General features: G+C 30.6%; 1 protein-coding gene across 3 annotated transcripts; it reads right to left on the bottom strand.

The window, feature by feature from the left end:
- Positions 1-126: 126 nt before the first annotated feature.
- Positions 127-27729, bottom strand: LOC148310429 (uncharacterized). 3 transcript variants are annotated; one of them, XM_088258457.1, is made up of 4 exons: positions 27466-27729; positions 14339-14585; positions 7188-7454; positions 127-1039 (listed from the first exon to the last, which is right to left on the bottom strand). In XM_088258457.1, the coding sequence occupies exons 1-4, from the start codon at positions 27484-27486 to the stop codon at positions 798-800; spliced, it is 777 nt and encodes a 258-aa protein (XP_088114583.1). In that variant the 5' UTR covers positions 27487-27729; the 3' UTR covers positions 127-797. The 3 variants fall into 3 exon arrangements, with proteins under 3 accessions (XP_088114583.1, XP_088114584.1, XP_088114585.1); XM_088258458.1 differs by having other exon boundaries at positions 7194-7454; XM_088258459.1 differs by having other exon boundaries at positions 961-1039; positions 7152-7454.

Below are 27729 nucleotides of genomic sequence, written 5' to 3'. Positions count from 1 at the left end.
TTTATATAAAAAATATACAAGGTTGATATTATACAATATTATGCAAAAAACAGTTATTTTCAATCAAAAATATTATTAATGTTTCAAAAATAAAATAAAAATGCTATTAATAAACAAACTCACAATTTAAAATTTCATCCATACTTATTGCATAACGTAATATTATTTAATTCTAGAATAAATAGATAATTTTAAATTATAAGTAATTTACATTTACTAAAAGAGTTTTGGGGAATAAACAGAATTTAAAAAATGTTGAAACACAATTAGTAAGTATTAATAAAGTATTTTTTAAATAGTTATTTTTTTAAAATAAGGCACTTCTAATTTTTTATACGCTTTGTATTGAACAAAAAAAAATGAGAAATTTACCAATATTCTATTAATTTTTATTTTAAAAATAATCTTAAATGACTTGCGGAACTCGAACCCTTATTTATAGCGTTATGGTTATTCATAACCATATAATATTTATTCTAAAATAAAATGTGCGCGGACAACACGTGTGGCTTCCCGCGCAGCTGGACGCGTGCTGAATTTGTATATTTGAGAGTACACCCTTAAGTTTGACTGCCAAGTTGATAGAGTCAACCATGTAAATATTTCATGTATGAAAAAGTAAAAAATACAATTTGATGTAATTAATTTGCCAAAATTTTCTCCCTCATATTTGAAGAACCGATTTTGAAATTATATAGAACACCGGATCAATATCGATATTAAAAATCGCTATTTTTTTAAAAGTCAGTCCAACACTATGTTCATTTAATATGCATTAGTACGATCAATGCTGGTATTCAACTCTTAAAAATGAGCCCTATGAATGATTCCAGTATTCCTGGAGTTTTGGTTCTTGAGTCGTTTGGATATCCAGGAATCATTGGTCTGGTGGGACGTGGTGTTGGCGGTCTTGACCAGTTGCTGAGATCTTGGGTTACTGGTATAATATCGTTACTGGGGCCTCCCACTACTCCACCGGGCTTCCATAAAGGGTTCGGTTCCTCGTCTTCGATGTGTTCATATACAGGTTTGATGTCGTCTGGAAATATAATTTTCACGATTATTTTTGATATCTTTATTTTACTTTTCCACCTATTTTACAGTTTTATTTTTCGTATTTCTCCTGTTTTTCCACCTCTTTTTATGTTATTAAATTATTTTTCTTCTAACCCTTATCCGCACCCAATGGTGCATAGGGCACTGCATCGTATGGGATGCAGTATTATCTTGATCGTTAACACAGGAAGGAAAGGTGATCAGCCCTTCGCTTCAAGTACCAGTCCAGGGTAATATGGAGTGAAAAATTCACTTATATTTATACGATAGAAGGACCTAAAACCTGAGAACGAGGAGAGCAGACCTCAACAGTTTACAAAGATGATAAGTTGGGATGGAGCCAGGAAGAAGAAGAAGCGCAGATTCACTCCACGATAGATCCACGATCCATGATATAACGAGGAACGGTTATAACGAGCCAATTCAGTCGGTCCCTTCATCCTCATTATAACCGAGTTTGACTGTATATAATAAATGAGTAGGTAGATACGTGTAATATAAAAAAACTGTAAACAAAATTGTGTAATTTTTTATGAGATAATAAAAAAGAATTAAATAAAAAAAAATGTTGCTGTTTTAAAAACTCAAAATTTATCTTCTTTAAAATATGAGGTGATACATAATTTAAGTTTAATTGAAAGGTCTGGATCAGGTTAATAAATTTTACATTTTCCTTTTTATGATTATTAATTTATATTCGATTTTATCCGGTCAATTCCAAATCCTGCTTCTTATAGCTCACAGATTATAGTATTTTAGAGCTCATGGTTTGCAAAACATAACATTAAATTCCTTATTCTAAGGTTGAAAAAATAAATACCCATGCCTATGTATGTTAATTACTAAATATTTAAAATTCCCGGTCCTACCCATATTATAATATTAAACAATCAACCTCAAGGATGTTTAAGTACTTAAAAGCCTACACGTTTGACATACTAATATGTAATAATAAAAAAATGAGAAAAACAATATCGCAATACACTTGATAATGAATTTCGCGGACGGCTTTCTCTGCAAATACAGTTGCCATATAAAAATAATGAAAAGTAGTTTTTTTGGTACCTACTTTTTTTAAAGCTATATACTTTTGTCTATGAAATGCGATATTACATACGTAATTAGTAAAAAAAACACGGTTAATAACTTCAACAATAATTCATCCACTTCGTTTTTTTGGAATATGTAATAGATGACCCATCGGTCAATTAAAAAAATATATGAGAATATGAATGGAGTAGGGTAGATCTTTAAAGAAAATCAGATGTTAACAACATTTTGAGTGTGTCCAAATACTTCTTCACAAATCAGGATTAACTCCAATTATAGAGATTATTTTATATTATTTTTTATATCTATTACCAGACTTCCATAAACATGTTTAGATGTCAAAAAATAATTTGAAAAATCAGGTGTTATTCAAATATCAACTAACTAATTACCTGTTTTCAAAAAATACTTTTATTTGAGGATTTTATTGATATATCACGATAGAAGAAGTTTATTAGGATAAGAAAATATTAGTCTAAGTATTTTTACAACTAGGTAATTTATTATATATCACTTACGACCTGTCATTGGCTGATTTTAGAGAATATAAACGGTGTGAAGTATCACTGGAGAGAGCTTTGATGAAAAACGATTTTTACTAAAATATCAATGAATTAACTGTTTTCAAAGAAAGCAAAGATCATATTGATATATTCATAATGAGAAAAAGGTTAAAAGGAATGGGGAAATATAATTCTGGGTATTTACAGAATTGTGACCTATCATTGGCTGATTTAAGACATCATTAAATACACTTTCATATTCACCATTTTACCCATAATTGACAACCAAATTACTCCAATGTCAAGACGTTAAAGGTATTTTATTGTATAAAAAAAGTTTAACTTTTTTAATCTCGCGGATTTTTAATAAGCGGTTGTATTTTATTTTATTTTTTTAAAAATATAAGTAATGTTAAATTCCACACATAAGTGTTGAATTCAACACTCGTTGCGGACTCTTTGTCTAGCGTCCATTGACTTTATTTACAAACGCATTATAAAATATTGCATAATATAATTTAGTAACAACACCTGATAGTGTCGCCCTTGAGGTAGTATTTTACGAAAATGGCTCTATATAAGTTATTCAAATTTATTATTATTTTTATTATATCCTATTTACATAAGGTTAATAATGAATTTTGTTAATTTATATATATTTTTTAGTAACATTAAGGACCAACATAAAAATACAACAATAAAACAACGACTAAATAATAATACTTTTTTCACAAATAAATTATGTAAACTTTTAAATAAATAATATGACCTGATATTTCAATTTTATTTTAGTGAAGAAGAAAAATCCCGAACAAAAATCCTGTGACGGGTTGTGGTAACGTGGTTAGTGTCGCGGACCCTTAAGTCAGAGATTCTCGGTTCGAACCCACTCTACCACAGTTTGATACCTATTTCTAATAGTGAGCCGCTTAGGCTCACAGAGATAGTATGAAATTGAAATATTTATGTAAATAATAAAAACACGAATATTTCGACGGCCCCTACGTAAAGTAGGTACTCTATCTGCAAATCTGTTACTTTACAGGAGGGAGCATAGAAGATTTTTTCAACGTATTTTTAAAATTAATTAACGGTTTTATCTGAAATTCTAAACTAGTAGTAAACATTTAAAAACACGATAAAATGTATTAAACAATGTATTAAATCGTTTTAAAACTTTATGCTTTGTCAAAATACTTAATTTTGATAAACCATAAAGTTTTAAACAAAACATAAGTCAGCGTTTTAGGAGTTCAGTTCATTTCGAAAATTCGATGTAGATAGCGTCTTATACGCCTGAAAACTAGGCGTAATTCATTTTTTTGTTTGTTTTTATTTGTAGATAACGGTCAGTTGATAACATACACCAACTATCTCAAAATGGACAAAAATGTAGTTACGTAACACTTTACGTAGGGCACGTCGATTTATAATTTTAAAAAAAGGGGGGGGGGAAGTGGTTAAGCTCTTTAGGAAGTCTGTTATGAGAGGGCACCGGAATAAAGTATTGTTGGCTTCCCTTATATCCTGTCCACATTCACAATTTAATTCTAAAATATTATTGTACTAAAGTGTACTAACTATTTTACTATAATATGTAATTAATAATTACACAAGAATATTGTTACCGTAAAGTGGGTTTACATTGCACCAAAATACTGCATTTTTTCAAAAAATTGTCTATTCAGATCAGGTTTTTTACTTTTTCTGAGGTTTCAACTATTGCAATGTAATAACACATATACCTGTAACATGTCTGATACGTTTTTAAATTTTTATCTATTTTGCCTGTATTTTTTTTTATATTTATATTTTGGTGCAAAGTATCCCGGGGTAAAGTACAACTTTGCACCATGATATTTTCTCTACACTTTTCGTACTAGAATCCAAATTTATGCAAAGTAAAGGCTATCCTACAAGTTTTGTTGCACCTTATGAAGGGTTTTGGCTCACAGTTCACTAAATGCAGATTATAATATTGTATAATTATGGAAAAATAAGACACTTGATACAATTTTTTTTTTTTAAATATTGAAAAATCTAACAAAAATGTTTTTTTTTTCAATACTGAAGGTTTTAAGTTATATAAAATAAAAGGTGGATATTAAAACATATCGTACTATATAGGTAATAGGAATCAAAATTAAATTAGGTCTAAATATGGTCAAGTTCCGGGACGGTAAAGAAACCTCTTTTGGATTGCATTTTCGGTTCTTTTATGGAACCCGCTACATCCTTCCAAGAATATTGAAGAAAGTCATCCTTCATCGGCCACTTCCACGTTTTGAGACTCTCCTGCATGGATTTAACAGCTCTGTCTTTCTTTATTTCCAAAATCTGTCCCGGAAAATTTTCTCCTTCATAATGAAATACGACATATTTTCCCACCTTCTTTTTTACTGGTCCTAATGAAACGGAAGAACAAATACGATAACTGGTTTCAGTCATCGTTTTTGTTCTTCTCCCTCTTCCTCAAAGCTTCCGTGTCAACTATAATCAGTTAATGCTAGATATGCTGGAAGTTTCGATGTGGAAGGTGGGATCATTGATGTAGTTGGTTCAGGTAGCATTTGTGTCTCGTCAACGTTCATTTCGACATTTGGATTGTGAGCAATGCTCTAACCTGGTTCTATCGGTATTGTTTTCCTGCGTTTTAAGACTGAATTCTTTGGGTTGAATCTGTTTTCTTCCAAAAACTGTTGAAAACTCTGGCGCACGTCATCGTCATACGCTTTTAATGGCAACCGATTAAGCAACTGACTAGTTTTAGCAACAGTCAAGGTTTTATGTCTTTGCAAAAATGATCTTATCCATTTAGAGCCTGGTACGTTGTTCTTTAATATTCGTACTCTTCTGCCAAATCTATCCAAATAGGCTATTAGAATGTAGCGAATGTTAAAAACACTCACTGGGAAACCGTACTCACTCATGTCTACTATGCAGTTTACGAAGGATTGCTCTTCGCACTTGTCACATATCGGAGGTTTTCCCACAGGTTTTGTGTGCTGACCTTTGAGCTTATAGTTAATCGTCCTTCTGGGGATTTTGAAAATTTCTTCAGCCTTTCTTTGACTGATTGTACCATTTCGAATGACCTCCACACACTGCTCCACTCTCTTCGGTGTAAAATTGCAGTATCGTCTGGCATAAGGCCGCTGTTTGTGTGTTCTTGACATTTTTGAAAAAAATATACCATCAGGAATTAAGTAAGTACACAAAACCAATAGATATTTAGCAAACATGTCAAGTTGTATTATCCGTTTTAAGACTTTTCATCAAATTAATTAACTATGGCCTTTTGTGGATACTTTGCACTTGGTGCAATGTTACCCCAAATGTGGCCAATACAAGTCAGTTCTTAAAAAAATATTATTTTTACATAAACTTGACAACGTAACTAAAAAATACAGTATTTGAGAAAAGCAGGGCCTATCTACCTATGATTTAGAGACCACTCACTTGTTGTAACTAGTTTCAGTATACTGATTCCACTGGATTTTTTCGGACACAATTTTCAGACAGAAAACTTTCTTTACGTTCGGACAGGAAAAACGCATTGAAGCAATAGCGACCGACTGTTACTTCTGTAAACTAAAAAGTGGATTGAAGTGCCATCTATCAGAAACAATAGAAAGTAGAATGAAAAATGACATGTATCAGAGATGACCAGCTCTACAATTTCTTTACAGAAGGTGGTGCAAAGTATCACCCATGGTGCAAAGTATACCCACTTTACGGTACCTTAGAATGTATCATATACGCACAATGGATTAAGCTACTATTTAGCAAGCCCATGTTAGGATAGAAACAATATTTTTTTTTACCTATTTGGGTCTAATCTCGTCAAGAATCATTCATATTCTCACCGAGGCGGTTGCCTCTAATGTTTATATATGTATATATGTACAATATTACTGTATTAAAGTGTACGAACTTTTTTACTAAAAAATATAATCAAACAAAATGGTTACCTTATAATGTAGTACATACGCACACAAGGTAAAGGTACTATTTAGCAAGCCCATGTTAGGATAGAAACAGTATGTTTTTTTTTACCTATTCGGGTCTAATCTCGTTAAGAAACATTCATATCCTCGCCTAGGCGGTTGGTCGTAATGTTCATCTACAATATTACTATATTAAAGTGTACGAACTATTTTACTATAATGTGTAATGATAAAAAACGGTTAGGTACCTTATAATGTAGTAATTAATAATTGAACAAAAGGTTTACCTTATAATGTAGTACGTACACACACTAGGTTAAGCCACTATTTAGCAAGCCCATGTTAGGATAGAAACAGTATGTTTTTTTCACCTATTCGGGTATAATCTCGTTAAGAAACATTGATATTCTCACCATTTATGTTCCCCCAATATTCATCTACAATACTAGTGTATTAAAGTGTACGAACTATTTTCCTTTGATTTGTAATTGATAATTATATAACACGGTTACCTTAGAATGTAGTACATACCCACACTAGGTTAAGCTACTATTTAGCAAGCCCATGTTAGGATAGAAATAGTATGTTTTTTTACCTATTCGGGTCTAATCTCGTTAAGAAACATTCATACTCTCACCGGGGCGGTTGCCCCAAGGGGGTCTCGTCGGCCGGGGGGGTCTGGGGGGCCTGTGGGGCTTCTGGGGCCTGTTGGGCCCGTGGCTGAACCAACCGGCCAGCCAACCGGGGAACTGGGGCCTGGCAGGCCGCGGCGGCCTCTGGGGCTTCTGGGGCCAGCTGTCTTGGGTGATGACGCCCGGAGGCAGCCAGTCAAGGAAGCCCCCAGTGTTGCCATTGCTAGTCTGGGGCCTATCTGGAGGGCGGTAGTTGTCTTGGTAATCTATGGATAGAAAAAAACTGGATTATGCACTAATGTGTAAAGGCAACTAGCCGTAACTCAAGTTACGGCTGTTTGGTTTAACACGTCTTAAAGCATTCTTATAACTGGCCTCTATCATATACAGTCACAGAGTTTGCTCTATCTCTTTCCTTTACCGAAATATTTATAATCCAAATAGCCGCAAAATTTTATTAATTTGATACATATTTTGGTATAAAACATAATTTTAAGTAAACTATGAACTCTTTTATCTCAAAACTACTATTTTAACTTGCGGCTATTTGCCTTTACACATTAGTGCTGCAAGCCTTTTGACATGATTTTGTCACAACATTTTGAGTGTCCAAATACTTGTCAAAATACGTGAACAGTTTATTTTTTTTAATAACGTGTCCGCCTCCGTGGTGTAGTAATTTTCTTCCGTGCTGGAGTTCCCTGGTTCGATGGATAATCGGGTTAGAGAAAAGTACATAAAAACGTAAATAAAATAAATAAATAAAAAGTACGTAAATAAAAGGGGTTTAAATCAAAGCTCTAGTTGTATTGTATAAAGTTTTATAAAATGTCCCACAAAGTATCGCGAAAAATATTTTAATAACCTAGCCTTTGAAAGTGCAAATCATTTTTGTACTGTGAGCAAATTTCATATTTCGTTTTCATATTTATATATCAGCAGCACAGGGTACCAGTGGCGAACCTCCGTTTGAGGACCACTGCTGTGACGTATTATTAGGTTTTTATTGGCAGATTGATTTAGTTCTATTACCGGCGTATGTTCAAAGGTATGGCATGTAGGTATGCTCTTTGCGTTGGGTATTACACAGTAATTACGTAAATTTATGTATGAAACGAGTATGGGAAAAAAACACCGTAATCAGTAATCGAAGAGCAGTTAATTGGTATTCTTATCTAATTTAGTTTCAAACATACACGTTTCGTAATATAGTCCTTTTATCCATATTACGGACGAACGCACATTCAAATAAAACGAAAGTGAAAAGGCACGTGTGTGGGTACCTTTACAGGCCAGTACTGAGGTAATAGTTGAATCACAAATTGGACAAATATCGAGTTTGCAAATTTTGGCTGAGTTCAAATCGACGTTCACAAATCTCATATGGGTTTCTCCGTTTAGGAATTATTTTTGCATTTAACCATCTCAACAATATGGAAGTCTGGATTTATTGTTTATAAAAGCGTCTCTACTAAATAAAACTTACTGAAATCAACCATAGATACTGCCGCAAATAAAGCGACATATCGCTCACTCCTTTCAAGAACGTCATAAACCAAAAATCGACAATTTTCAGTTGAGCATATTTTCGGAATGCCCAGATAATGTACTATATCCCAGCAAAAGCGGCATATTTTGAACTCAATATTTACCCGCTGCAGGGCAGAAAGTGTTGTTTTTCCATTTTGAAGAAAATGTATTGTTCAATTATTTTTTTAAATATATCAAATATTTTTCAAATGGAGAAAACATACTCAGGTTTTACCTTAAAAGAACTGTTGCACAGTAAAAAGTTCAATAGGTGGCTTGATATGTATTTTTAATACATTTGATTATATTTTTAAACTTTAAAAACGAACTCCTGAAAAATTAAGTTTTTTGAAATATGTATATATATATATATATATATATATATATATATATATATATATATATATATATATATATATATATATATATATATATATATATATATATATATATATATATATATATATATATAATATATATTTATTTATGCCAATGTACACGACTCCCGGGCAGTCCACCAAAGAGATGGTTTGACAGCTGGGAATCGACATCGCAGAAATAATAATAATAATAAAATTGGATAACTTATATAGCGCCATTTTCGTAAAAAAATACCTCAAGGGCGCTTCACTGTGAATGAATTGGGGAAAATATTATTTTTATATGCAGAAGGCAAATCCCTTTTTAAAACAGGCCACAAAACCTACACTAAGAAGAAGAAGGCTTTATTTGGTGATGCATCATTTGTGTCCCTAATTGGACCTTGATTACCCGCGGTGAGGATTTCGGTAAACAAAAGCGGCCCTGGCTTATACTTACGTGTACACTATTATATTGTACTATGTTTTCATCGATTATGACGCGTACGAACACACGTATGGAAATATGTCGGCGTGTGTCGATTAGTGTCATTTAACTCGAACCGCCATAATTTTGGATCGAAAACTTGTATTGTGGGTAGAGGAACCTGCATGACCCACATAGATCGCCGACTTCTGATTTGATAATGCAAATTGCATAATAATTACACCAAACTTCGTGCCAAATTCGTCAGAATACGTTTATTGAAACGATTTGCGAATGTGCGTGTTTCGGGTTTCTTACGATATGTAAGGTATGATATGAAATTATAGAAACAAATACCTGTTTTATATAAGGTTGTAGTGTTGTAATATAAGGAAAACTATGTATAATGTTTGATTCTTATGACAAATTTATAAAAACATATAATTTAGTAACTAAGGAATAAAATTTATCCTTCAAATTTTATCTACCAATTTTTATTAGAACAATAACATTAAAACATATATTTATAGTAATTATTTTGTAAGCTATTCTTTATATATTTTGTATGTTAAATGCATTGATAACTTTGTGGTATGGTAATAAAATACTCTCCTTTTCGTCCATTGTTTACTTTGTGTAATACCATTGTTATAAACATCTATGCACTTAGTCACGAATAAGTGTTTATAAAAGTGGTATTACACAAATTAAACAATGGATGACAAGGAGAGTATTTTATTCTTTATACGACAAAAAGAAACATTATCCTTTTAGAGAAAGAGAGAATAAAAACCCTCACCATTCTGTTTTTCCGAAACATCTTCGCCCCTTCCACATTCATGCATCTCATACACACACGCCGAGTATTACAACTCCTGACCTGAGCACTTCATGACACCGCATGAATGCAGGATGACACCGCAGCAACAAAAAATGCACCTAGAGTATCAGAAATGAAGACTCTAAGAAGCATATCTGGCAAGAGTCTACGAGATAGAATCAGGAATACCAGGATAGGAGAAATATGCGAGATCGAAGATGTCGTAAGGTGGGGAAGGCAAAGAAGAAGACAATAGTATACGCATGTGAGAGAATGGAATCATCCAGACTCCCTCACATTACACTGCGCGGTATACTGCAAGGTAGACAACTCCCGGGCAGGCCACCAAAAAGATGGATTGACAGCTGGGAATCGACATCGCAGGAGGCTAATCCTTCCTAAAATAGGCCACAAGAAAGAAGAAGAAGAAATAACTGAACCAAACAGTGTAAATTACAGATTCGTGTAATAAATTATCCCTTCTTTAATTAATTTTAATTAACATCATCATTTTAAGGTAAAACCACCTGAAGCATTTAAACATTATTTTCAAAAAAAGCGATTGGTTCAAAATGGATGGGTGATTTATTGGATCAAGGTTTATATGGAAATAAACAATTTTGTATTTTTTAAATTAATTTTATCAGATCAGCAATTTGTATCGAATTCATTCAAGCACAAGGCACGGGGATCTCGACATTGAATAATTATTATCATTGGTCTAATGTGAATTATTAATGGTTTGTTCAATAGATACAGTATATTGCGTTAGATAAGATGGCGGCGCGGTATGGATAATTTCGAAGGTTTTTTAACACTTAAAAATGTAATTTAAAACAAAATTTCGTACCTAGTTTTTTGACATCTCAATAAAGATGAAGAGGAATATGGAAGTCTGGGCATTTACGGGGCTTACGACCGTCATAGACTGGTTTAAGTGATCAATTTACTCACGCCTAAATTGATCACTTGAGTTTCTGGTTTCAAACCCACTCTACCACAATTTGATACCTATTTTTAATAATGAGCTACTTTGGCTCATAGAAATAGTATGAATTTAAGTATTTTTGTAAATAATAAAAACGCTAATTTATTTCTTTAAATTTTTAAAAACTTTTTCCTTTCCTCAATGAAATCACAGTGAAGCGCCCTTGAAGTATTTATTTTATTATTTATTTTTTCAAAACATATTACATACATAAGTCATATATTTAATATTCCCGATATGTAATTTCTATTTCTCATTTTGGGATATGAGATTAAGGTGAACAAGACTGGAACACAAATAATAAAGTTACAAAAACGATTTTTTTTAAATAACCAAAACTAATACATGGCAAAATATAAAAACAATAAGCAGGTATAATAAATGGGCATAGCAAGCATATTAAAAATAAATAAATGAGAAAAACATAAGGTAAGAAGCATATTTAAAAGAAAATATAAAAAATGAGAAAATATAACAAATGAGAAAATATAAAAAACATAAGGTAAAAACAAAATAAGAAAATATGACTACATATTGTTTATCTATCCATAAAGTACTTTTTCAGATCATTTATTTTTGATCCCCGAATGCGTTCTATTTTATATATATGTATAAAATGGCGCTATGTAAGTCATCATTTATTTTTTATTTTTCAGATTTAAAGCATATATAATCATTAAAATATTTATGGAATTAAATAATAAAAAAATAACATTTGCGCGATAGACATCGGTGATTTGAAAAACTTTCCATTTTTGTTTTGATAAAAATCTTTACCTGTATAGGCTATTTCGTGTCCATAATAGGTTTGGATGTAGAAAAAACACAGCACTGCTATTCCAATGCAATAATTTCGTAGTCAAGCAAAGTGTTTGATTGATTATGAAACAAGTATGCATGAGGTTTTAATCAGCGATATCCGAAAAGAATAATTACTGGTATTATATAAAATAAAATATAAATGTAAATTTATAATATTATGTAATGAATTATCAATAGTTTCATTGAAAAATATTTAAGTAATTATATCCAATTGACGCCAAAATTATTCTTATTCTATGTAAATAATAAGTGGTTGCCCATAATATTTCACGGTGAATTTTCCAAGAAATCAATAATTTCATAGTTCGAAATACGATTTATATTTTATTAATACCAAATCTAAAGTAATGATAAGGAAATTATCATTTGTAACATTGAAAAAAAGTAGTTACATTTAATTATTGTAAATCATTTTGACATTTTAAACATTTTAATGGGTAGAATCATTAATTAATGGGTAGATTCAGTATCGGGTGGTGGTCCCGTGGTTAGTGTCGCGGACTCAGAGTCAGAGATTCTCGGTTCGAACCCACTCTACCACAATTTGATACCTATTTCTAATAATGAGCCGCTTAGGCTTACATAAATATTCACTCCATATTATTAGAAATCGTATTTTTCATCTGCATTTCAATAAAAAAACTACATATCTACTCACTCTGCGTTAAAACAAATAAAAACAAACGTTGATTGACAGAAGCATACATCAAACCATTTTAATTGCAACATTTTGAGTCTGTCCAAATACTCTGAATTATTTATTACTGTTGTAAATAAATTAACTGATCAAATTATAAGCCGAAATAAAAAAAATGAGAATGATAATTTTGGCGTTTCTCGTGTGTGTGATTAAAATCCAGGATTCGGATCTCACATACTAATAAAAGAGTTGCTGCTCAATAAAAAGCTTCTTTTCATCTCACCAATAGACGTCTCTAGTGAAATTCCAGTGATTCAAGAACAATAATTCGAAATTGGTTTATATATATAGAACTTCCAAGAATTTGAATAGTGGGGTTGTCAATAATGGGAAAAATTTGTGAATATTACACGTGTGTAAAGTAGTCACTAATACCAGCCTATGACGGTCGTCAGCCCCGTTAATGCCCAGACTTCCATTTTCTTCTTCATCTTTGATGAGATGTAAAAAATATTATAATTGATTGAATTAAAACTTTAAGAATTTGATGATATTATGATATATACCAAACTGAATGATTTTTTAAAGTATTACTTCCAACTTAATCTATAAGCAAACAAATTAAAAATGTTTATACAAATCAGTCGAAAGATAAAAACAACTTTCCAAATTTGAGTGGTGTGGTTTTAAATCACGGGTAGAATGATGAATGTTAAAAATGACTCTTCTTTATTTTTGCTGAGATTAAATTTAAAACAATATATAACGACGCCGTCTTTATCATTAATGAATCGTCATTGTCTGGTGGTGATAAAATCTTTAATTAGCAATTGCATAGTGTATAATCAGTAACAATTGATTTGCATTAAATTTTGCAATTCACGTTCGATATCCCTCAACCTTTGCCATCTGATGACATAAGGAAAACTTTCAACATAATTGGAAGGACGATTTGCGAAATGTTAATATTGTTTTGTTGTTCAATTTAATATAAATATGACACAGAGAAAATTTTCAACATAATTGGAAGGACGATTGGTGAAATATTAATATAAATTTGTTATTCAATTTAATATACATATGAAACAAAGAAAATTTTCAACATAATTGGAAGGACGATTTGCGAAATTTCAATATTGCTTTTTTGTTCAATTTAATTTAATATATAAAACACGGAGATATTTTTCTTTAACATAATTGAAACGACGATTTGTGAAATGCTAGGCATAATTCATGTTCCCTGATTCTCGTTTTTTTTCTGGAAGTCATACCAATGTATGAACTTCTACGGTCGCAGTTTAATTTATATAATATTGTTTATGTGATATTTTTTATAATAACTTTATTATTGAAAAAAGTATTCTATCGAGATATTAATTAGAGTGTGAAATCAATAAATCGCACCGAAACGTAACAATTTTACAAGCTAAAATTCCTGATTACTTAAAATCATTTACAATAGAAATATAACGTCTTGGTGAAAACCTCCACAATTGTAATGTGCATTTAAGAAAATAAATTAAAAAAATTATAAATAAAATAAAAAAAAGTTTTAAGTTCATACCAGTCTCTTCCTCACTGTGTACAGGATCAACGTAATCCTCTCCGTGTTGGGGGCTCTCGGAGGGGGCGATGTCCCCGGCCGTGGGGGCGCAGTCGTCTGCCTGGCCCCAGTCCTGCCCCCAGCCCTGGCCTTGCCCCCAAGGCCCGAACAGGAGCCCCAGAGTGCGCCCTTCGGCGAGCAGCTTGTTGCTCCTGCATGGTCCTACATTCAACCCTGAAGTGCTGCCAATGACCAAGGACACCGTGATCTGTAAAATTTAATCAATATTAATATATTTTGAATATTTAAAGCATTAACATTGTGGATCTTTGTAATATATATTGGAGAAATAAAATTACTTTGTTTTTTGATCCACTTACATTTTTATAAAAAAAACAACTAGTTTCGACAACAACCTGTTGCCCTCTTCAGGGTTTGTTTTATAAAACAAACCCTGAAGAGGGCAACAGGTTGTTGCCGAAACTAGTTAGTTTTTTTTAAAAATGTGAGTGGATCGAAAAACAAAGTCAATTTATTTCCCAAAAAATATTTTATGTAGTTATAAGTGTGTGAATAGTGCTGCACTAATGTGCATAGGCAAATAGCCGCAAGTTAAAATAGTAGTTTTGAGATAAAAGAGTTCATAGTTAACATAAAATTATGCTGTTGCCAAAACATGTATCAAATTAATACAATTTTGCGGCTATTTGGATAATGAATGTCTCGGTAAAGGAAAGAGATGGAGCAAAAAAAGCCTCTATCGTATAAATTCAGATATTTAATTCATTCTCAAATCAATATAACTTTTTACAAAAACAATTGAATTGGAAAACAATTTTTCCAAAAATATAAATTAAAATGTCCCCTTTTAAGTAAAAGTTCATTCGAAACAATCGGATAAGTATTGCCTGATATATAGGCATCAATATCATCTCGTGGAAAAAACCGCCGATACTTTTTATATCACTCACTCCTTTCAACAACGTCATATATCAAAAAACTTGATTTTGCTGGATATCGTTTTTAAAGTTTAAGAATATAATAGAATGTATTAAAAATAAATATAAAGCCATTTATTAAACTTTTTACTGTACAACAAATCTTTTTAGGTAAAACCTGAAGGTTTTTTCTCCATTTGAAAAATATTTAGTATATTTAAATAAATAATTAAATAATACTTTTTCTTCAAAATGCAAAAACCACACTTTTTGCCCTGTAGCGGGTAAATATTAAGTAAAAAATATTCCGCTTTAGCTGGGATATAGTTCATTTTCTGGGCATTCCGAAAACACGCACAACTGAGAATTGAGGAGTTTTGATATTTGACGTTGTTGAAAGGAGTGAGCGATTATGACCTATTATGTATACAGAAAAGTAATTATTTATCTCATTCCCGCTAATGGTAGGTTACAGTCGATTTATGTACCTTATAACAATATCTGATTCGCCTAGTATTTTATATGGTAGACTCCACTACATAATATTATGTCGATTACATTACATACACGATTACGATAAAAGAGCTTACTTTTCACCGTGACTTCTAACCAGTATTCGTGGTACAAGTTCATCACAGTCATTATTACATCTGTCTGCTTTGAAACTAGAAAGTTTTCTAGCGAATTAACGTTTTTTGTGATGGCGAAAACATTTGGCCAAATAATAACACACGGTACAAGTACCTTAACAATTTTGCTTTTAAAATTTGTTTGGCTAGTATTCTACAATACAAAGCATATTCATAAATAAACCTTTATATTGTTAAAATAAACATGAATTAAGGTCGAAGAAATTTTTTGTTCCAATATTTTTTTATTATCAAATTGTTTTTATTTGACATTTCAATACATATCAAGAAAAATAAGGAAGATGTATTAAAATAAGAATGTATTAAAAATAAGGGTGTCTAAATGAAAAAGAGCTTACGGTTTTAAAGACATAGGAACAAATGTACACAAAGTAAAACTTATAAATAAATCAAATTAGTCACTTAAAATTTTACAAATAAATATATTTTACATAAATTTGAGTAATTTTAAATTTTTAAATTATATTTTAAATCTCTTTCTTCTGACCCTTATCCACAGCCAATGATGCATAGAGCACTGCAACGTTTTCTTAGCAATTCTGTGCTTCGGGTACCAGTTCAGGATAGAATCAAATAAATACTAGAGTGACAAAACACTTTATTTATATATTTATTTTGACATCTGGGAATCGAGCCCATGGCCTCTTCGCTACCGCGCGATAGTGAAATGTGCTTGCCATTACGACAAAATCAATTTAGGCGTGATTTAACTTAAAATGACGATTTTAATTTTTTTCCATCTCATCAAAGATGAAAATCCCGTAAATGCCCAGACTTCCATATTCTTTTTGTCTGAAGTCTGGGCATTTACGGGATTTTCATCTTTGATGAGATGCCAAAAAACAATATGATTAAAGAAAACACTTCGTTTTTTACCACTTGAGTTTTATTAGACTACATGTTTCAGAAGTTAAACTTCCTTCATTCAGGTCTGTATAATAACATACATATATAAGTTATTATACAGACCTGAATGATGGAAGTTTAACTTCTGAAACATGTAGTCTAATAAAACTCAAGTGGTAAAAAACGAAGTGTTTTCTTTAATCATTGTAACATGTCTTACCACAAAGTTAATGCCGAAACAATAAATAAAAAACAATATGAAAATAACTCCTGTGATTGGAGATAATCCAGATTTTGTATAATAATAAACAAGTATTTGGACGCACTCAAAATGTTGATATTCAAATATTTAAATAGACAAATCTAGTATCCCATTTTCATATGAATGCTCATTTCATTTGCCAAAATGTTTCAATACAAATATTATGCTAATTTCGCGACACCCAACTCTATGAACAATACGATATTGATCTACCGCCAAAATTCAGTGTGTGATGACGTTTACGAAACCGCAAGTTTGGAAAGGTCTCACGAAGTAGACCATAATCCATCTCCGATGGGAAAATCCTCTCATGGCGTTGTGTAAGACGGTAACCAGCACACCGTGACGTCTCTATGACGCTAATTTTTTACCGACAACATCGATGATCGTGTTTTCATCCGGTTAGATTGATCTAAAAAGGAAGAATCTTTTCTCAAATACGAATCAACTATGAATCCTGAACAAAACCTGAATTTAATGAACAAAAATTTAAAAAAAAAGTGAAAAATGTGTGTTTTTATTATTTACTCAAATATTTCAATTTCATACTATTTCTGTGAGCCTACGCGGCTCATCATTATAAATAGGTATCAAATTGTGGTAGAGTGGGTTCGAACCGAGAAACTCCCTTATCCCTTATCCATACCCAACGGTGCATAGGGCACTGCACATTACATTGACGCAGTGTTATCTTGATCGCTACTTACGCGAAAGCAAGGTGATCACTCCTGCTCTTCAGGAACCAGTTCAGGATAATATTCAATAAATATTAGAGTGTAAAATCAATAATGTTTATTTTTACTCACGCCTGGGAATCGAACCCGCGACCTCCAGCACGGTAGCTAAACACGCTCGGCATTACACCACGGATGCAGACAATATTTATTCAGACAATCCTGCCAAAATACTAAAAAACAGGACTTAATTAATCTAACTAGTCGAAAATCAAAACACGATTAAAGATGATAGTACTGTTTTTTTGACAAAAAAGAAACAATTACCTGCACGTATACCTACTGTCATCATTTTAAAAGTACTTTGGATCATTCTAAGATAATTTTAAAAATATTTTTAAAAATACCAAAATCTGTGATATTAATATAAATATAACTCGGCTGTCCAAACTTAAAACACAGTAAGGGACATTTTTTTGTAATAGGTACGTTTTTTTGCATTTTTTGACTAAGTAGAATCTACTTAGTCCAAAAATGCAAAAAAAAAAACGTACTACAAAAAATGTCCCTTACTGTGTTTTGAGTTTGGACAGCCGAACTATGGTTCATAATTCTACTGATTTTTTTATGAAAAAAAAGAGTCACCTATACGTATACCTACTATTTACGATTATTCCAATCCCAAAATGTGTATAAAAGGATCAAAGTATCCAAAATTATTCAAATTCAAGTAGCTCCACTAAAAATGGATTGAATTGTTAGGACATTTTTTACTTTACAAAAAATACATTGAAAACCAGAATTTGTGAACAAAATTTGCACATACTCATAATATTGGAGATGAAAATTTTTACATATTTTTCACTTTAAATTGGACGTTTTACAAAACAAATTGAAAGTTATACTACTATAAAGTGATTTGTCAAATTCTTTATGGAATCCCAGCTTAGTTGAAAAAGGTACCATATACATAATTTCTGACGTAATGATGAATTAGAATTCATCATTAGTGATTGAATTAAACATAAGATCAAGATAAGTTTCAACAAATAAACTAAGTAGATTGAAATAAATTAACGTAATTTATGTATCAATTTTAAATCAAACACAGATTTTTTGAGTCTACTAAGTTGTATTTTATTAACAAAAACACATAAAAAATTATATTGTGACAATTGTTTCGCCTTATATTTATTTTCTAGAAATAAATATACGGGTACATACCGACATCCCCCATTAGCTACTGTTGTCTCCCATAAATTATTGCTGCACGTGTTAAAACTATCACTTAGAATTGTATAGCTACATAAGGACCGTAGTCCATTTGATCTTCACATTTGTTTGATAATGCCCTAACAAGGCGAAACAATTGTCACAGTATAATTTTTTATGTGTTTTTGTTAATAAAATACAACTGTTTGATTCAAAATTAATACATAAATTAAAATGGAGTTCTACAAATTAAACGCCAAATCAATAAATAAATTAACGTAATAATCAGTTCATTTTTTATTCATGTGTACAAACAAACTTCTTCTCAGTTTTGTATTCAAGTTATGTAAGTTTAAAATCAGCTCCGTGGGAACCTTCAAATCAGGTTCAATGACATTCTTGTGTATTCTTTTGTAGGCTCGTGTTTGAAGAAAATGAAAGATGTCGAGAACAGAAGCTAACAAAATAACTCACGAATGACGTCAGACATAAGATTAAAAAAAAACGAATAACAATCACGGATTGAGCGCTTTATAACACGATAATGCACAAAATAATATGATAACTTTATAAAATATACGAGTATACATCGTCTGATATCGCTCACTCCTTTCAAGAACGTCATAAATAAAAAAGCCACTTATTGAACTTTTTAGTGTGCAACAGATCTTTTTAGGTAAAACCTGAAGGTTTTTTCTCCATTTGAAAAATATTTAGTAAATTTAAAAAAAAATACTTAACCAATACCTTTTCTTCAAAATGCAAAAACAATACTTTCTGCCCTGTAAATATTTAGTTAAAAATATGCCTCTTTTGCTGGGATATAGTACATTTTCTGGGCATTTCGAAAACATGCACAACTGAAAATTGTCGATTTTTGGTTTATGACGTTCTTGAAAGGAGTAAACGATATGTCGCTTTTTCACTTGCCCATTTCACTTGCTCCAACATTATTTTTTACAATATTTCTACATATGTAAGTAACTCCAAATTAATAATTTTATACGAGTACAAGACAAGTGTTAAGGGGATATTCGCAAGTACAGAATTCTTTCCGCCGGAGACCGCTGGAGAGGTCACAACATGTCTGTTCACACCCGATTTTTTAAAATAATGTCCAAATATTGGATTTTGTTTTCGTTTTTTAGAATATATAGATATACAGTAAACAAAATATTTTTTTTACTTTGTTTTTAATTCCTTACCTTTCAATTACTATGTAATTTATTTTTAATTCCTTCTTTTCTTTTAAAAACCATATAATTATTTTGAAGGATAAAATATTTTGCTCAATGCAAAAACAATGTTTTAAGAAAAAAAAACAATTACGTAAAATGTTTCCTGGGTTGTAAGAAAATTAAATTGGTATTTAACGAATACTAGGCATAATAGATAAGCATATATATTTCGTGTAAACACTTGCTCTTATATTCTTAACAATATTTCCACATACCAATAATACATAATAACAAGTACATAATACTCGTACCCAGGGGTGTGCATTCCATATAGGTAGAAAATCAGTGCCTTTCCTAACTTACTCGCATGACATATCGCTCACTCCTTTCAAGAACGTCATAAATCAAAAAAATAGATTTTTCAGGAGAACGTTTTTAAAGTTTAAAAATATAATACAATGTTTCAAATATAAATATCAAGCCACTTATTGAACTATTTTGTAACAAATCTTTTTAGGTAAAACCTGAAGGTTGTGATGTTTTTGTATTTTGAAGAAAAGATATTGTTTAATTATTTTTTTAAATATATTAAATATTTTTCAAATGGAGAAAAAACATTCAGGTTTTACCTAAAAAGATGTATTGCACAGTAAAATTTTTAATAAGTGGCTTGATATTTGTTTTTAATACATTGTATTATATTTTTAAACTTTAAAAGCGTTCTCCTGAAAAATCAAGTTTTTTGATTTATGACGTTCTTGAAAGGAGTGAGCGAAGTGTTAACACATTTTTTAACCATCTTAAATAAGCACATATGTAAATAACACTTTCCTTATCATTCATCATTCACTTTGCGTAATACCACTTAAAAACTCTACTTCACTAATACAAATGTGTTTATCGAAAGAAAACACGATCACTCACTCACAATCACACCGCCTTTGCAGTGGTAGGCAAAGAAGATAGAATGCCACACCACTCTGTCAGAAAGTAATTTCTGTAAATGCCCAGACTTTCATATTTTTTTCAACTATTGACTCAAAATATTGACACGTACACCTCCATATAAATTCATTAAGAGATGTTGTCATCTAATTCGGTATATGGATTCGATTACTGAAAGCCAATCATTTAAACTAGCCTATGCCAAGTTTTAAGCTCTGTAAAAGCCCATACTTCTATATTCTCCTTCATATATGTTGATATATCAATAAAAAATCTGGATGTTACTTAAGGCGAGATAATCGATCGCCCGCAACTTAATTTTATTTAAACCCAGGTAACATTTTACCTAATTGAATTTTCTACTTGACACACAGTTATTGTATTAAAAAAGTTTTTCTTTGAAATAAATATAAGGCATTGAAAAAAAAAATTATTGGAAGGTAAGGAGTTGATAATAATATTTTTTCAATATATGTATGTCTTCTTCACCGTCTTATTCCTCATTGCTGATGTTTGTGACCCTTGTGGAAGCGATGATTCTTCTCCAGTTATCCCTTGACTGCGCTGCACGTAGCGCTCCAACCAACGAGGTGCCTGCTGCTGCCTTAATTTGATCGGTCCATCGTGTAGCGATCTTCCTCTCCCTCTCTTTCTCTCCAGGCTACCGATCACAACTAGTCGTTCCAGGCTATCCTCGTTGACACGTGCAACGTGTCCAAAGAACTGGAGAATCCATCGGGTACAGACATTGGCCAGAATTTATATACAAATGTATTTTCTAAAAACATATCATTTCATTATGTTTTTATTATTACTGTGCGCGGAGACACGTGTGGCTCCTCGTGCAGACGGTCACGTAATGAATTTTATAATTGCAAGTACTCTCTAATCATTTTTTTTGTTTGATAAATGTACTATCTCAAATTCATTTCTTAGTAAAATAGAATGCATATTTTACATCGAATATTATTTACCTTGGAATAATTCATTCCTTTAAATCGTGACTATCAATGAACGTTTCTAGGTATCTTACATACAATAATTGCTCCAAGCTTTCAAAACACAAAGGAAGTGTGAAATATGCTTGCAGTGTTTGTACACCGGCCGCTCGATTTGTTGCAGAATTTAGATTTTTATGCATTTTAATGATGTGATTATTTCATGTTATCGATTGAAATATTTATGTAATACTCGTATAACAAACGACCAAGCTACTAGCAGAATAATAAATTATACATTACAAGATAGTATATTATCTTGTAATGAAAAAAAGAGATAGAAAACATTTTTTTAATTTAATTTTTTTTTTACTTCATTTGACCTAAGTGGCGCATAGGGCACCGCATTTAATCGTCGTATATATATATATATATATATATATATATATATATATATATATATATATATATATATTTATATATATATATATATATATATATAAATATATATATATATATATATATATATATATATATATATATATATATATATATATATATATATATATATATATATATATATATATATATATATATATATATATATATATATATATATATATATATATATATATATATATATATATATATATATATATATATATATATATATATATATATATATATATATATATAAAAAGCAACTTATAATTGATAACGCTAAATCGTTTGGTAAAGGTTTGACATAATTAAAAAGAAGTTTGTCTGAATCTATTATTACCTAAAATGTGATGTGTCATTCATCAAATAATACATTTTATTTCAAACACTGGACATTTTAAAAATAATTTTATAAAAGAAATTTATCGTCTTTAAATAATAAGAATCATTTTAAAATTATTTTGTATCCGTTACAATTTAATTCTAATTAGGAAACAAACAAAGACTGTATTACATGTAAGTCTTGCAAACTTAAATTTAACAAACATCAACTCTTTGAGATCACATACAAGATAATGCAACATGATTTCGGTGGATACGAATTATGATTTAAACACAAGTATGTATGTGCACATGTACATACGAGTATATTAAATAATAGCTATATTTGTTTACAACATTTTAAATGTGTCCAAAAACTTGTTTACTTGTTCACGAATTCTGAAAAAGAAATATATATATATATATATATATATATATATATATATATATATATATATATATATATATATATATATATATATATATATATATATATATATATATATATATATTGGGTTGATGCAAAAGTAATGACCGTTTTTTATGATCCCAGGTAAAATTTTTTTTTTCATAAATTATGAATAGTATCTTCTTTTTTTATGATTCCATTGTATAAAGGATGCTTTCCCTCTACTTTCTATTCAGTTTTGGCCTGGCCAGAGTACAGTAATAACCCCTTGTATTTTTTCAAAATGTCGTTCGATAAAGTGCATTTACGTCATTGTTTACTTTATGAATTCCGTAAAGACAATACCGCGAGTGTGGCAACCAAAAACATTTGTGAAGTGTACGGAGCAGATGTCATCAAAGTTCGACAGGTACGAAGATGGTTTGCAAAATTCCGATCTGGAGATTTTTCACTCATTGATAAACCACGTACCGGGCGGCCATTGAAGTCTGATGAAGACGAATTAAAAGTCATAATTGACACCAATCCACGTCTAACCATCAGAGAGATTGTGTCAATGATGGGAGTCAACCAAACAATCGCATTAAGACATTTGAAGCGTATGGAAATGGTTTCGCGGTACGAGGTTTGGATACCTCATCAATGGTCGGCTGCCAATTTATTGGATCGTGTTTCAACGCGCGTTGCTTTGAGTGCGAGACAAAAACATGAACCTTTTTTGCATCGTTTGGTGACGGGAGATGAGAAATGGGTCGTGTACAACAACGTGACAAGAAAAAGACATTGGACTATACCTGGACAAGCCCTATTAACAACTTTGAAGGCCGAAATCCATAAAAAAAAAGTTATACTTTGTGTTTGGTGGAATAATAAGGGTATTGTGTAATTTGAACTCTTGGAACACAATCAGACAAGTACAGCAGAACGATATTGTCAGCATTTATCCAAATTGAACATGGTCCTTCAAAAGGATAGACCAGAATTGGTAAACAGAAAAGGGGCAGTGTTTCATCACGACAACGCGCGACCACATGTGGCTATGATGACCCAACACAAGCTAAATGAGTTAAATTGGGATGTTATCAAGCATCCACTGTATTCTCCAGATCTTGCTCTTTCTGAATTTTATTTATTCCGATCACTGCAAAAAAATTTAAATGATGAAAAAAATTATTCAATAGAGCAGGTAAAAACATCCCTTACTTCATTTTTCGCATCAAAATCCACGGAATTTTATACTACTGGTATTAATAAGTTGATAGAAAGATGGGAGAAGGTTATAAGAACTGATGGAAATTATATAATTTATAAAATAAATAATACACAAGAAAAAAAATAATAAAAAAAATATATGTAAAAAACGGTCAAAACTTTTGCATCAACCCAATATATATATATATATATATATTTATATATATATATATATATATATATATATATATATATATATATATATATATATATATATATATATATATATATATATATATATATATATATATATATATATATATATATATATATATATATATATATATATATATATATATATATATATATATATATATATATATATATATATATATATATATATATATATATAATTATATATATATATATAGTAGTATATATATATATATATATATATATATATATATATATATATATATATATATATATTTATATATATATATATAGTAGCCTCCGTAGTGTAATGGTCAGTACGCTCGGCTACCGTTCTGGAGGACCCGGGTTCGATTCCCAGGGGGGGGTAAGAATAAATATGAGTGATTTTTTCACTGTAATATTTATTCAATACTACCCTGGACTGGTACTTGAAGCGGAGGGCTGATCACCTTTCCTTCATGTGTAAACGATCAAGATAACACTGCGTTTATATGACGCAGTGCCCTATGCACCATTAGGGTGAGGATAGGGGTTTTATTTTTTTTATAATAAAACAAACACTCAATAGACTATTTCACCTTTATTTTGTGTTTCAAAATATTGAATTTATTATAATGATAAATAAAGAAAAGTTTCTTGCTTTGTCACCAATGGGGAATTTTTTTCTAATACTTATATAGACTTTCAAAGTTGTCATCTATCATCATGAAAATATTTTTTCTCTCTCTGCCAACAACATTTTTGTCAAAAAATAACACAACTTCGCGTTCTTGGGGTAGACTTTTACGAAAATGGCTCTAGTATGCTTATATTTATAAATATATTTTTAAACTTCTTAACTATAAAAAAAAATCCTTTAACCACCCTTATTAATTCCTCTCCTTTCCGTCTCCTTCCTGCTAAATCTATTATTTTATATAATACCCTTTTTTGTTTTTTTTTTGTTTAATCTCTGAACGTTTTTTAATAGTTTTATAATATAAATGTGGAATTGTTTAATTGGCTTTTTTTAACGTAACTATTTTTTAATATATTATTAGATTAAAACCAATATTTTTAGCTTTTCCACTTTATTTTTATTTGACCAGCGACCGAGTTTTGTCGTTACCGACATCATCAGACTGGTATCAAATTATTGGTTTTAATCTAATAATATATTAAAAATGCAATTCCATCACGAAGTGTCAGTGGATAATATAAATCTATTAACTATTTTTGTTAATGTAATGTAATGTTTATAATTGTTAATGTAACTATTGTTTATTATATCATTTTTTATATGTAAGCTGTACAATTCCCGAATAAATAATAAAAAATAAATATGGTTCGTTAAATTATCGGGTATTATTATTATTATGTATTATGTCTGCAAACACAGAAGTTTAGCGATCTCTCCTTTTCTACCTTTTAAATGCATAGTATATGGACGAGGCATATGATAATTGATTATCGTTCCAATCGGTCAATCTAAATGTTTATCACAAAAAAGCAAAGGTTAAAAATTAACGAAGTTCATGAGCAGTTTGACAATGGCCTTTTTAGAAACCGTTATGCGTTGAGCATAAATAATTCGATTTTTCGCTCTAGTACTGATTTTCGATTTCACTAACAGGATTATATTACAGTTTATTTAAACGGGAATTCAACACGTGTTATTTACAAAAAAACACGAATATTACGAATTTTATATCATTTTTCGAGTGCAACAACGTGGACCTTAAGTTCCACAAGCAATGCGTCCAGACATACATATCGCTCACTCCTTTCAAGAACGTCATAAATCAAAAAACTTGATTTTTCAGGAAAACGTTTTTGAAGTTTAAAAATATAATAGAATGCATTGAAAATAAATATCAAGTCACTTATTAAACTTTTTACTGTGCAACAGATCTTTTTAGATACAACCTGAATATTTTTTCTCCTTTTGAAAAATTTTGGTTCATTTAAAAGAAAATAGTTTTTATTAAAAAAAACAATACCTTTTCTTCAAAATGCAAAACCAATACTTTCTGCCCTGTAGCGGGTAAATATTAGGTTAAAAATATGCCTCTTTTGCTAGGATAAAGTACATTTTCTGGGCATTCCGAAAACATGCACAACTCAAAATTGTCGATTTTTGATTTATGACGTTCTTGAAAGGAGTAAGCGATATGTGTGGAGTCTTTTGCTGTATGTTTGCGAGACGCGTTATATAGGCGAAAAAGTTTTAAGAATATTAGAAGCCTTCGAGATGTGAGCCCATGGCGAATACTAAAAATTCCCTGGAGATACCACAGAGAATTTTCGTGTCTGTTTGCTGTGCCGATCGGGCCTGTGGAGGCGTCTGTTTACAGACTAACATCGGATAGAAATCGGATCAAACTTTTAATTTTTAAATCATAATTGTTTCAATTGAATAATTATTTTCATCAAAAATAAATTAATAATTGAAATATTTAATAATTATGTTCTCACTTTTTTTTAATTTAAATAAAATACAATTAATAATATACAGACAAATTGTATTCATGCTAATTATTTTTATATTTAAAAAAAAATCTACATTCATTCGATAAACGCATATTTTGCACATACGTAGTAATATGTAAAAAATTACATACATATACGTTTGTGCAAAATATTTTGAGTGTGTCCAAATACTTGTTCATTGATTATCTCCAATTACAGGAGTTATGTAAAAATCTTTATATAAAGTTTTATCCAACCTAAATGCAGTTTCATTCTTTAATATTTTATTTATTTGATTCCAATCGACGGTTCCTAATTACAAAAATACCACTTATTAAAAAAAAGAGTGAACTTATTTGTACTTTATTTTCAAAATCTTACAAAAAGTATTTACTTGTTAAATATAATTTTATCAAGTAAAATGTGAGAAAAAACGTAAATACAATTTATTTTATAACAATTGTCTATGAATGACTTACCCATAGGGCTCGGATATCCATTTTTAAAACTAAAAGTCGAGCACTTCACTTAAAACCTTAACTAAATTGAAAATGGCGCCGGTATAATGTACATCACGCGAACGTCAGCGCGTGACAGTTCGTGGAAATGCAGATTTTCTATGGTTATGTCGAGCGCGTTTCCCGCCGAAATACGAGTATGGCGATGGTATGGCGGTTGTATAATGAATAAGACCTCTGCGTTCGGTGATGGTGAGCGAAATGATGTAAGGTCCGTCCAGTACT

This window comes from Brachycentrus maculatus, unplaced genomic scaffold (genome assembly GCF_059751285.1).
Source record: "Brachycentrus maculatus isolate JH-2025_06_01 unplaced genomic scaffold, ASM5975128v1 h1tg000096l, whole genome shotgun sequence".
NCBI classification, from domain to species: Eukaryota; Metazoa; Arthropoda; class Insecta; order Trichoptera; family Brachycentridae; genus Brachycentrus; species Brachycentrus maculatus.
Note: the sequence above shows the minus strand (reverse complement) of the source record. Positions and strands in the feature narration are given on the sequence as shown.